This window comes from Apodemus sylvaticus, chromosome 4, assembly GCF_947179515.1.
Source record: "Apodemus sylvaticus chromosome 4, mApoSyl1.1, whole genome shotgun sequence".
Lineage (NCBI taxonomy): Eukaryota > Metazoa > Chordata > Mammalia > Rodentia > Muridae > Apodemus > Apodemus sylvaticus.
In genome coordinates this window covers 53,629,486-53,642,083 of record NC_067475.1, presented here as the reverse complement: position 1 = coordinate 53,642,083, position 12,598 = coordinate 53,629,486, and the positions used below count along the sequence as shown (strand labels likewise).

The window sequence follows — 12,598 nt, the reverse complement described above, 5'->3', positions numbered from 1 at the left end:
AAAATATGATAAATATTAGATTTTGACGTTTTACAATACAGGAATGGTAATTTCCAGGTTTCTGTTTGGAAACACAGTTGCTTAGCATATAATACAAATAGGTAGGTTTGCTAGATTTTTGTTTTAAAAAATCCTTGTGAAAAATTATGAGACAATCTATTTGTAACACTTTACATCCATTTTTATGAATTAGAAAAATTGAGATTCACATTATAAAGATGAGAATCTGAAAGAACATTTATTTTCTTCTTTGTGTACCAAGAACTGTTTCTGTACTGTAAATTCAAAAGAACCATCGTAGAATTACTAAAACTGACCATCTAGTCCCTACAGCATAGTAAATCAAGCTGAAAAGCAATCTTGAAGCAGAGACTTTTGATTTATATAAGCAAATTTTGAAGAGAATATCCCATTATGGGTTTGAGTTTGTGAACAGTTTAAGGACTGGGTAAACTATCTTTTCCCATCAAGGAGAAAACTTATTTTTTTTCTATACCCTTCATGACATACTATCACATTGTGGTGTTTTAAATAACCAGGAGGCAATTTCTTAATAGGAAAGTTTTAAGACAGGAGTTGTAAACTAGATATTATCTGGAATTTCACCTTTGTTTCATGTTTAAGATGAAGGTGGAAGAGTTGTTCTTCAAATATATTAATTGCACTAGTGTTAATATAATATTTTGGTTTTTAAAAACCCACCATGATAGAAGCTTGCCCGGGAAAGATGCTGGTGAAACTTCATTAATCACTTGTCTAACGGAACATGGAGTGAAAATTGAATGGAAATAACAACATGGTCTTTTTTGTATTGGTATAATCACTGTTAGTGTTCTTGGGAAATCTCGAAATATTGCTATTGCTATAGACCCTAGCAAGAGTCTATAGAAGATCCCAAAGCTCTTCAGGAGAAATCCCTGCAGAGACAATCTTGCAGTCTTCACAGATACCAGTCTACTTCTGAGAAACCCTCCACCATTAAGCTTTTAGGAGAAATGTGTTTAATGTCATAGTAGGAACTCTTTTTTTGGGATGACACAGTTAACTGTACTTTGCTGTAAGCAACTCAACGGGTAAAATGATTGGTTTATTCTCATACAGTGTGTGTAAGCATTGTTCATAATTTGCATACATCACATACTGCTTTGTGTTCTATAGTAATCAACATTTATATTCTTCCTCTCCAGTCAGTACATCGGAGAACTGTTCCATTGTAGAGGAAACACATGCTTTGATGGGATAAGGGTTCGGGGTCCTTTTTCCTCCGTGGCCATGCTTATAAACTGTGCTGACAGCACATTGAAGTGCCTGCAAAATAATGTCTATTTTTCCAAAGTCTGTGGTTCTCTGCACAGAAATGGGTCAATTCAGGAATCAAGGGGTTTCTTAACTACATAGAAGAGTCTTGGTAGGAGTCAATAAATCCAGTTTTTTTCTTTATGTACTGTCTTCTATTTCATTTAATGCTATAAAATTAGATTGACAGTCCAGCTCATCATTCACTGGTCACTCTGAGCCTAAAATTTGTAAAGAAGAATTCTGTAGAAACCTGGGGGACAAGGCCCTACAATTCAAAGCATATATATTTGTATAATTTTTCCAAAGAAGTGGAATGGTCAGTTGTTCACTTTCTCACTGATACTTCAAGAAGATGTATATTCTAAGATGACTTCAATGGATATCCCTTGGAAGGAGCTACTGCAGGGTAGGGATTCACAGTAACTTGTTTGAGAGTTTATTATAGGAACCCTGATATGTTTTCTATCTGCAGAACAACCTGTCCTACAAAGACAACTAGCAAAGTAGAGATTTTAGCTCACACTTAAAAAGTGGATTGACCTTCTAAAATTGACTAGATGAAGGTTAGAACCTAAAAAATCCAATTTGTTCAAGATGAGCAATTTTGGTCAATAAAGATTGGTTAAAACCTCTCCATTGTTTTCTTCTCTAAGTAGGAGATTCCTCCCCTCTCGCTGGAATATTTGATTTTATCTAGGATTAAAAAGGCAGCTATGTCCTAATGTTCATTCAATTTTAGAATAACAACAAAGGTTTCATGAATATGAAATGCTAGTTACACAAATATGAAATGGATCTGTGATGAGGATACTGGGTACATGATAAAATAGTCCCAAAAGGCATTGCACCTGAGATCTTAGCTTTCTTTCTGGAACATCAGCAAACAGTTCAAAATTAATGTAGCACACTATGCAATTTGCCATGTTGCTACACTAGCCTGATCATTTTTCCCTCATTATATAAAATCTAATTAGTTAAAGGGCAATTCAATGGAACTTTTATTTGGGGGGATTTAGAAGTATTAAAACAAAGGCGGGGGAATCAAACAGACACTGCAGCTCTCTGAAAAGAGTGAACATGATTATTAATAACCCTTGGGCGTGTAAATGATTAACCTTGTCATTTTCCTTCTCGCCATTCAAGTTTCTACAACAAATCAACACTGCACAGAAATATTTGGATGCTGAATGGAAAACAACTTTTACAAGGTCTCCAACTGGCATCAAATGTTCTCAAGTATGAAAACATCTCTAGGATTTCTCAACAGGCTGATGGATCCCTGCAGGTAGCATTTCCCTTGCTTAATAGTCCTGCCAATTAAATCAAATTAGGGATGAATTTTTAACTCTGTGATGAAGGCAATGCTCATTATAAAAGAAAACAGGAAAATGAGATATTTCCCTTAAGTGAATTGTTATTTCAATTTTAATAATTGGGGTGTGGGGAAAGGGGAAGGCCAAACAGGTCCATCACTGTTGTATGCTTAGTATACCATCTTGTCAGTCAGATAAAAGTTATTTAGGAAAGTAATCTGTAGTGAGGGATGCAAACCAGCCATATCCCTATTTTGCCTTTGTGGATTTCCTTTGGCATTTATTTTAAAATTCCAAGATATTTAAATGGATTTTCTTGATGTCATATGTCATTCTCTGTAGGATATAACTTTCACATCTGATTCATCTGTCATCTACCTTTGTAGGACATAGTAATCACACCCACAAAGCTACAAAACCTTAGGACAATTCTTGCCAGTCTAATTATACTCTTTGCAATATATGGTTTAACATGATTAGTCTTTGGACTGCTGGGCTGAGAATTAGAAAATGCATGTTAGAAGGTAATGATTAGATTCTCACTATAAACAAAAACACCCACAATAAAGCATCTATTAATTTGGATCATCAGCATCAACAAATGTTCACTTAGATAAAGTTGTGAATTATTATATGTACATCTCATATAAAGTGAGACCTGAGTGAATTGTCATCATATAAGATTGTATAAAAACAATAGTCATAAGACTCAACTGGCTACAGATCTATTTTGGGATTCATTAATTGCTGACAATACCACGAGTATTTTTTTTTTAGCCATGGGTCAAAGCACATTAAAATGACTAGGTTTTAGTTCAAGTGCTTTGGGGATGTTTGAGGACCCTGTTTCCTAGTAGACTGACATCAGCAGGTACAAATTACCTTAATGGGAAATTGGTTTTCTTAAATATTCTTAGTAGATGATCGGAAAGGATAGCCAGTCTGTCCATGTATTTGAATCTTAATGCTGACATTGAATATATGAAATCTATACTGAAGTCTATTAGAGCTAAATCCTCCAGCCATTGTAAAATAATGGCATATGCATGTAAACTTATGGTTACATACATCAATAGTTTACATCGATAATATACATCATTTATTTTCCAAGAAATCCACTTTGATGAGCAGACCGTCTTGGGTGTTTCATCTGTTACAGTGGGATCTTCCTAGGTAGCTGTTGGAATTGTAGTCATTGATTCCTTCTTTACAGTGAAGAGAAAAGCTCTTGGAAATGTCCAGACTGATCTAAATATCCAAGCAGCTTCCTTGTCTCTGTCTTGTACCTTGAAGCTATGTACCTGCACCCTCTGTACCTTCCAGGTCTGTCAGTGAAATCACTTACATGTGAATTCACCAGTACACACAACAGGCACCATATAAGGCTAAAAGAAGGAACTTGCTAATGCCATTAAACACACCTGGAACATACCATCGTGGTTGATGGTGTTTTAGTGACTCTCTTTACCTTAAAGGCCAGGCAACAGGCAAGCTAGTCCTTTGTGATACTGGGTGAGCCCTAAATTCTCTTTCATCTTGCTGATTAGAGAAAAACAAAAACAAAAGCAAAAAAACAAAACAACAAAACAAAAAAAATCTCAAAATACCCATTGTACTTTAAGATGCAGAGCCAGGGGCATTCAGACTATAGAATATAATTTTGAGTCATAGATTTTTTTCCACAGATATTAACGGTAAAAGTATTCTCAGTTTCTGATAATTAAGATTAGTACATTTTCCAAGGGTACAACACAGCATCCTTTCAGGTCACCACTGATTTCAAAAGGTAACTGTGCAAAACAAAATTTCAATTTCCTGATTCAATGCATAAAAGGTCAACATCTGCTGATGCTCAGAGATGGGGGATGGGGTGGAGGCGGCCAGATGAGATGCGGGGTGAGCAGATACAGTCAGAGGTCCATGCAACACACATCTGCCCCTCAGAACAGAAACACATGCCAGCCCCAAAGAACTACTTTTCCATTCATCCATTTCTGAAACTCGGGACGTGCCAGAGATCATGAGAGCCTTTCTGGTTCTCTCTAATATTGTTCAAAAACAGTTGTCAAGGCCTGAAAGGAGCATTTTGAGGTACATACATAGGCAAAAGCAAGCACTCAAACAGGAATATTAGATTGCCAGAGCTGAATGTTCTCATTGGCGTGGATGTAACCCCAATACCACATTTGTAAGATCACAAGGACAGAGCTGCACTTGTAGCCTTGTGTTAAAAATGGATGCAAATGCTGCTTCTGATTACAGAGCAGCTGATTTTCATGGTCATTCAACATATCTAATGCTTAACAGATAAGTGCCTCGGCCTGTTCACAAGTTTAAGTAAACTGGACTGATTAAGAAATTAGAAGAGCTGGCCTTGCATGTATAAGAAGTGGCAGATTTCTTTATCTAAATTATCAGAGTAATGCTTTTAGAAGGGTATTGGGTTTGGCAATGCTTCAAATGCTGTTATTTACACTGTGAACATTATCCCTGGCACAGCTTTTATGGCACAAGCCTTTGATAAGTGACCATCATGAGAAATATTCTTCTTTCCATTTATAGTCCATAACTAAGGCTCCCTCTATATTTTATTTCTAAATCAGTTACTCAGTTGTTGTGGCAAGGTTTTTTTTTTGCCATGTACATAAGGGGCATGCTGTAAAAATTGTGTAAAGTTATGCTCTGAAACAGTATTGTGCTATATGTTTGTAATGAACATTTTCAGCATGGTCAAGGCTGTAATGATTCAGACAGGAAGAGGATTTGCGGACTGAGTCTCTTGGGGTAGCTGGTGATGCTCAGAGCAGAGATGTTGGAAAGGATTATCCAGAGAATAGAATGAAGGTTTCTCTTCAATTGATTGGCTATCTACTAAGAGATTTCTTTAGGAAAATTTAGTACTATTCTTATACTTTGTATATATACCCCTTTCTTACCAAAGGGAAAACAAAGGACTCCATAATGAATGGACCACTGTAATTTAGGAGAGAGGAATGGGTGATGTGCAAGCTGATTGTATCTAATTCCTCAGGATGATTAATGTTCATAACTTCTTTCAGGCCTTCACAAAACCTGCATTTTACTGCATTAAAAGATTTCCTCCTAATATTCATGATATTTTCCTTGGATTTCAATGAACACACCCAAGGCATTCATGGAGATCCCTTCTTTGCTTCTGTCAGATACATTAGAAACCCACACTTAGTGCTACAGATAGAGTGCCATCTCTTTTGGTTACTAAATATGAATAAACAAAATAGTCTATGGAGTGTTCATCCAAGTAACTAATTCCCTGTTTTGGCAGCCTTTATGAATTCAAAGCCATCAGGAAAACTGGCATTGCACAACTACTGAAGAGGTGCATGTGTCACCATTTTATCTGTGTTCCCAGTATACTTGTGCCTGCAACTATCAGGAAACTCGAATACCCATAGATCATATTTTATTGCATCAGAAATGGATACAAGAAAAGAGTTCTGAGGAGCTGAACAAGAAAGCGAAGCTAGCCTAGATTTGGTTTGGTGATTGTTTTACTTACTACCGATACTGGAAATGCTGGGGATACCTGCAGAGAAAACACAAAACAAAACAGTAAAGAAGTGTTAGCTGTTTGCTAAGTGACATCTTTAATTTATCGTAAAATTCTTTCAAATGTGACAGTTTGTAACTAAGATTATTAGAAATTGCTACAGAAAAATTTACACAAAATATGTGTATATGTATTTATACACAAGTGCTCAAAGAATTTGCATGTATTCATAAACTCCTCAGCTCATCAGAATTGAAAAATTAAAGTCCATTTTCAATTGGTAGTGCAAGGATGCCTGGTAACATCAAACATTTTGTGCTCATTTACAACATGATTATTACAATCATGTACACATGGATTAATTCGGTGTCTCTGAGCAGATATTGAGCTAGGCTTTTGTTCTGACCATCCTACTGAATAAACCCCAGGTGTACCTGTGCAAATATAGCAGTATGTGCAGTAGGTCCCTCTCAATGCATTATGGGGTGCAAGCATTAACTGTTGAAAAATCATTTGACAGTTTGTTTGATTAATTTCACATAGTCATCTTTCTTATTCCTCTTTTACCTGTCAGATACGTGGATTAAACTCTGTAATAGAAACTTAATTGAGCAGAATAATTCAAGAATGCATTACATTGTGCATATTGATCATGGATTCACCGATAATTCAGCTTCATGTTAATTCACATTTCACAGTTTGGCCTGATGTGAAATGTAGACATGCATTTAGTCTGTATCCTCATTACAAGTCCTACCAAGCACCATAGTGCTTTGACCTAAGGCAGATTCTCAGCGGCCAGAACATCTAGGTTCAAAGGATGGCTCCTAAATTCTTACTAACTTTGGGGTCTTTGGAAGTCCCTTATGATCTCATTGCTTACTTCGTTTCCTATGTCTCTATTTGTTGTGACTACTATATAAATTGATAGGTGGAAATCATGAAGACTTGTTATTTTCTGGCAACAGTTACTCTTACTGTCTTAGTTTACTCCTAGAGCATCTCTGTGACAGATGTTGCTGTTTAAGTACTAGAGATTTACTTCTTGACATCAACTTATGGTTGCTATATTGGGACAATGAGATGGGGATGTGGCAGTCCTGTGTGAGGGCTCTGCATTGCCACTGTTTCCTAGGCAGGTGATTTTTGGCTACTTCAAGCCCCATCTACAAAGGGGCCTATCATCTCTACTTCAGTGGGTTTCTGTGACGACTGAACAAGATAACACTGAAGCATACTTAATAGGTTATGTAGCCTGTAAGTAAGAGCTTTTAATGTGTTGGTCAGACATGTTCTTCACAGGTAGGAACTGTAAGAGTTGTTAAGCTTCTATTTTAGCATGAATCTTCAAACGACTGCCTTCTGCCTAATTGAACTGATCACTGTACCTTTCTTTGAGACATCTAGCTTTGTGGCCTTTTAAATAAAGTTTATTTTTCTGTGTTCATGTGAGAAATGGGAGAATAAGAGATAAAGGATTATTATGATGTATCAAAAACACTGGAAAGATGAAAGACAGAAACTCTCCTTAGTCTGCACATGTTGAGTGCAGAGTTCAATTTTAGGTATCTTCCTCTATTCCTTTACATCCTATTTTTTAAAGATGGGGTTTCTCACTCCGCTTGAATCTAATAGTTTGGCTGGACAGGTTTGCCAATGAGCCTGTGCAATCTGTTTGTCTTGAGTGGTCCTCTGTACTAGGTTTTACAAGCATGTGCCACCGGACAAGTCTTTTGTTTGGGTACTGGGTATCTGAACTCAGATTTCTCATGGTTGTATTTGAGCAAGTACCTTACCCGCTGAGCCATGTACTCAGTCCCTAAATGCTTGTAATTTACAATACTTCATATTAATTACTGATCTCTGTCCAATCAAAACTGGCAAACTAAATTTTCATATTTCAACTCTTATGAACTGACTTTTAAGATGAATGTGATTTCTGCAAAGGACAGCTAGACTCCAAGCCCAACACTTGAGTCAACTGTCTTTACTGCAATGTGACATTGCCTTGGTACTGAATCTTTTTTCCCCCTTCATTTTTGCAAATTCCCCACTGGGTGAGGTGCGATGGCAGCATCATAATTTCAGTATCAATTGCAGAAGCTCAGAGTTTCCTCATGATTGAAAACTCTTCTCTCATACAAGGCACTGCTTGCCTATTGCAATCCATCAAAGAGAATGGAAGTTAAGATAGCAGGGAGAGACTCTTCATATGTTTTCAAACTTCCGCCGATGCAGAGGGCTATGCATAAATGCAAGGTGAACTGCTCAGGGAGTTCCAACAGGCACAATAATAAACAAGCCCGCACGGCAGCTTACTGCAGTGTTTGCCGCTGTAGAATGCTTCAGAAAGATGCAAAAGTGATTCTGTTCCTCTGGGGCCTCGAGTGCAGAAGAACCCAGTTCATTCCAAGTACATACACGGTGCCAACCATGACTATTCTCAGATTCTATTTTCCTCATGAAGATGCTATTACCTAACACTGGGTGCTTATAATTCAGGCTCTTCTTCATTCTGCATGTTGTAGTTTTTTTTTTTGAGGCACTGCCAGATGAGTCACTCTTTATTCCATGTCTGTAAAAATGGTAATTGCTCAGAAAAGATTTTTAAACTGCTCATTTGAATAAAGAGTTTTGAAATTGAATATATCCGAGCACCAAGGGATGTCCATTAATTCATTTCAAAATGTTATTTTCTCCTAATGGTTCCTACTTTAATGTCAAAAGTTCCTTGCTTTGGGATGTCTGTAGACAACTGAAGAACTTAGAAAACCCACTATAACCAATGTAGTAGATAGTATGTAAAGCTGTGAGAAATACTTTAAGAGCTCAAGAAAATGATGCAGGGTTGTCTAGAAATGGCAAGTAAGGTGTCTTCAGGCACCATAAAACTGAAGCAAAGGATCTGATGCCATTCTACAATGGCCACTATAACGGTGAATAATGGTGTGACTAAGACTGTGCTTGGGGCAATTGTCTAGGTACATGTTGTCAGTTTTCTTTTTGTTTGCTCCATGTAAACTGGTAACTTTTGCTTACAGAATAGTTTTACCTTTAAAACTGAGCCCATGAGTGTTTTCTTCCCTTCTTTATCCCTACCCCTGATGTTGGCTGGTCTCGTCATGATATCATAGCTCTTTGTATAGGCTTCCATGATAGATTTTCTTTTCGGTAATTCAGCTGCATTTCTCTGAGAGCACCTAGGGAGCAAGACCACTTCCCTTCCCCTTTCTGTGTCTCTCATATTGCCTTGGGACAAAGTATTATACAGTGAAGTTTCAACGATGTATTGATTTCAATGTATTGGTTCTGGGGATTGGATGTGTGGTTTCACACATGCTTGGTAAGTGCTTGCCACAGGGATCTATTAGCAATCCTCTTTTTACTTTATGCTTGTGATAAGGTCTCATTAAGTTGCTCATTCTACCTTACAGCCCTCTCCATACTCCAGGAGGGCCTTTATGATGCAATTCTCCTGCCTCAGCCTTCCAAATGGCTGTGATTAAAGTTCTGATAGGAAGAAATCTGAAATGTAGATTTTAGAAGTCTTAAATAAATGATAGATTCCTGTCACTACTTTGCCATCCATGAAACTCACTGGGTCAAGCCAAATTTGGTACTTAACCAGAGAATTTGTCTGACATTGAATATCTGGCCTATTTTCTTTCTAGTCTTTTGCTCATCTCTCTTTTTTTAAATTCCTGTTTGATGCATTTATTTATATTTTTTCCTAAATTACCCATGGACAAATACAGGTTTTATGGAACTTACAGGGCAGAAAATTTAAGAATTCTCTTTAAGAATAAACATATAACCTTAAAAGTAGATATGAAATTGAACTTTTTTTTTTATTTAGGAGTCCATGGAAGGACCAGAAATGTAGATTCTGTCTCTGGAATAACATAAAAGATATTTCAGAAACATATAGATGTAATACATAATAAAAATATATTAATAAAAAAGGGGGAGAAAACAACATAAGTTAATTCTCGGAATGTTGGTAAAAGTTTGAGATCTTAAAGGACTTAAGCCATCATTTATCCAGCTTTTCATTCCACAGCTGGCATAGGAAGCTGTAGGCACAGAAGCTGACCCCTTAATATGCAGTGCTAGAGCTTGTGGCTCCCAGGCCCAGTGGCTGAGCAGTGTAAACTCATCCTGGGAGAGACAAACAGAGGTGTGGGTGATCTCTAGTGAGAGTCTCTACAGTAGAGTAGATGGTTTCAGCACTGATGCTTCTAGCATTAAAATGTCACTTCACTAAAGAAATGTACACCACTAAACCAAAGAGGCATATGTCATCATGTGCAGCAAGAGAAAGGAAGGAAGGTGTTAGCAATTGCTCATCCATTTCTGTTGCCATGTATATTTTAATTTCTATTATAAGGGAATTCTGCTGAGGCTAGAGACAAGAACATAATAGAATGCTATAGCATGATATTTTCTTCATGTTTTGGCTAGCTCTTCCTCCATTGGGCCAACAGTGAAAGGGTATTTCCATACTAAACTCACAGAAGTCAACATGGCAGAGATCCAAAAAGTAAATACCTAATCTGAAGAAGCAGATTAAGGTAGTGTGTGAGCTGTAAATCTTTTGAAAATCAATGACAGACAGCTTTGCAGCTTTCTGTCAAGAAGGAGGCAATGTGATAAGGATTCAGTGTACTTTAGAATGCAAGAAAAAATGTCCACTGTTGGGATGGATGGTTTGAAAAAAGCCATCAAGTAGGTGAGTAGATAGTCTTCCAGTCAGACTGCAGCCATTGGGAACACTTAGTCCTAAAGCACCATAAATAAGAGGTCAGGAATGGTAAGAAATTATTCTGTAGACTCATTCATATTCTAGAGGAATTGCTTCAGGGTCTTTTAGTCTGTGTCACTAGTCACTGTTGTTCTAAGCAGGTGTTGTCTCCCAGAGCCTTGAAAGTGAGGAAAATGAGGTTGCCTTCACAAATGACACTACAGAACCCTCATGTAAGTTATCCAAATTGAGAGAGTCAGTGTCACCTTTCTGCCATAGAAGAGCGCTGGGAATGAAGTATACATGGCAGACATGACAGAGGTGACATTAACCTGACTTCTTGTATTAATGTATCTGACAAATGGGAGAATAAACTCATCAAAGAGGGGAAACCTAGGAAAAGGGATCTCCTGAAAAATGGTGGCATTATGGTGTCATGGCTGCCTGAGGAAGAGGCCTGGCGGCCTGGATGCCCTCTAACTCTCCCCTCCCATTTGGAGGAAGTATGTGTCTGGCAAGATGTGCATGTCAGGATGCTTCAGCCTGATGTTATTAACATGAAAGCCATTTAAATTTCCTGCTCCTGTGCTTACAAGGCAGACTTTGGAAGATTATCTGACGCCACATGCAGGTTTAATTGCAGGAAAGAGGATACACTGGTCATAAGGTTTTGAGTATTTTTAATGTCATAGCAGTTATTTTGTATTATGGATAACAACATGGCGTTTGAGCACAGTTTATCTTTCCATATAGCTATCTCCATGGGGAAACTTTGCTGATCCTGTGCTAGCTCTCAGTGCGAATACAATAATTATGGCAACTAAATTCAGTTTTCTATGGCCCCAGCACTGTTTTATGTTTGTTGGTAAATTTAATCTTTATGTCAACTCTATGAATAGTCAGATTAATTTTACAGATGGGGAAGAGGATGTACCACTTGCCCGATATCAGCCCAGTCAAATGAGAAGAAAAATGAACTTTCAACTTAGAACTGGCTTCCTAATTCTAGACCAAAACCACCATAATAGACAGCCATTCTATTTATTACAGACTGAAATCTCTTATTTAACATTCTCAAATGTAAACAGAAAATGTGAAAACGACAAGCTTTTTCCAAAGTACTCCCCAAACCCAAGCTAATGTGGTATAAAGTAATTTGGAGAGAAAGCTAGTAACTGTCTCCTTTTCTTCCCCTGGTGAGAATAATCTTGTAAAATGCTTGATTGAGTAAAGCTGTTGATATTTTACCTTGGATACTATTATAAAATAACATACATGCATTGTTTTACCTTTCAAAATTCCTGAAAGTGTTGCATTCAAAACCATAAGTCTCCCTATGAGCTTCAGGCAAGGGCTGGTACTTACACATGAACAGCTTGGGATTCTTCTTGTGTATTGGGTTTAGAAGGTTGTTGAATGCGTAGTTGGTCCTGCACTTTTCACACCATGGTGACTGAACAGGAGATCACACTTTCAGGGGCTGAGGTCAGAGGCTGGAAGTAGTCCAATAAGCCAGGTGTGCAATGGTGCCCACAGAGGCCTGTGAAAACCAGCCTGCCAGCATGCTGGTTCTAGATGGTTGCATGAGTAGTGAGTACCAAAAAGCCTGTTTTACTATTGAATTTCCTCCAAGATCTCAGATGGTCTCTCACTGTTGGAGACTGAAGGCTCTGGTGTTAGAGCTGATGGACTGTGAAGGCTACATATTCTAGAAGA

At 37.6% G+C, this 12,598-nt stretch overlaps 1 protein-coding gene across 2 annotated transcripts in view; it reads right to left on the bottom strand.

Moving 5' to 3' along the window:
* Window positions 1–12,598, bottom strand: part of Ntng1 (netrin G1) — a 354,515-nt gene that overhangs the window by 72,536 nt on the left and 269,381 nt on the right. Inside the window, exon 6 of one of the 2 annotated variants that reach the window (XM_052179408.1) lies at window positions 965–1,065. In XM_052179408.1, coding sequence (XP_052035368.1) covers window positions 965–1,065 — 101 coding nt within the window. Of the gene's footprint in view, window positions 1–964; window positions 1,066–6,150; window positions 6,178–12,598 lie in introns of both variants that reach the window. The other variant, XM_052179409.1, reaches the window with a different exon arrangement.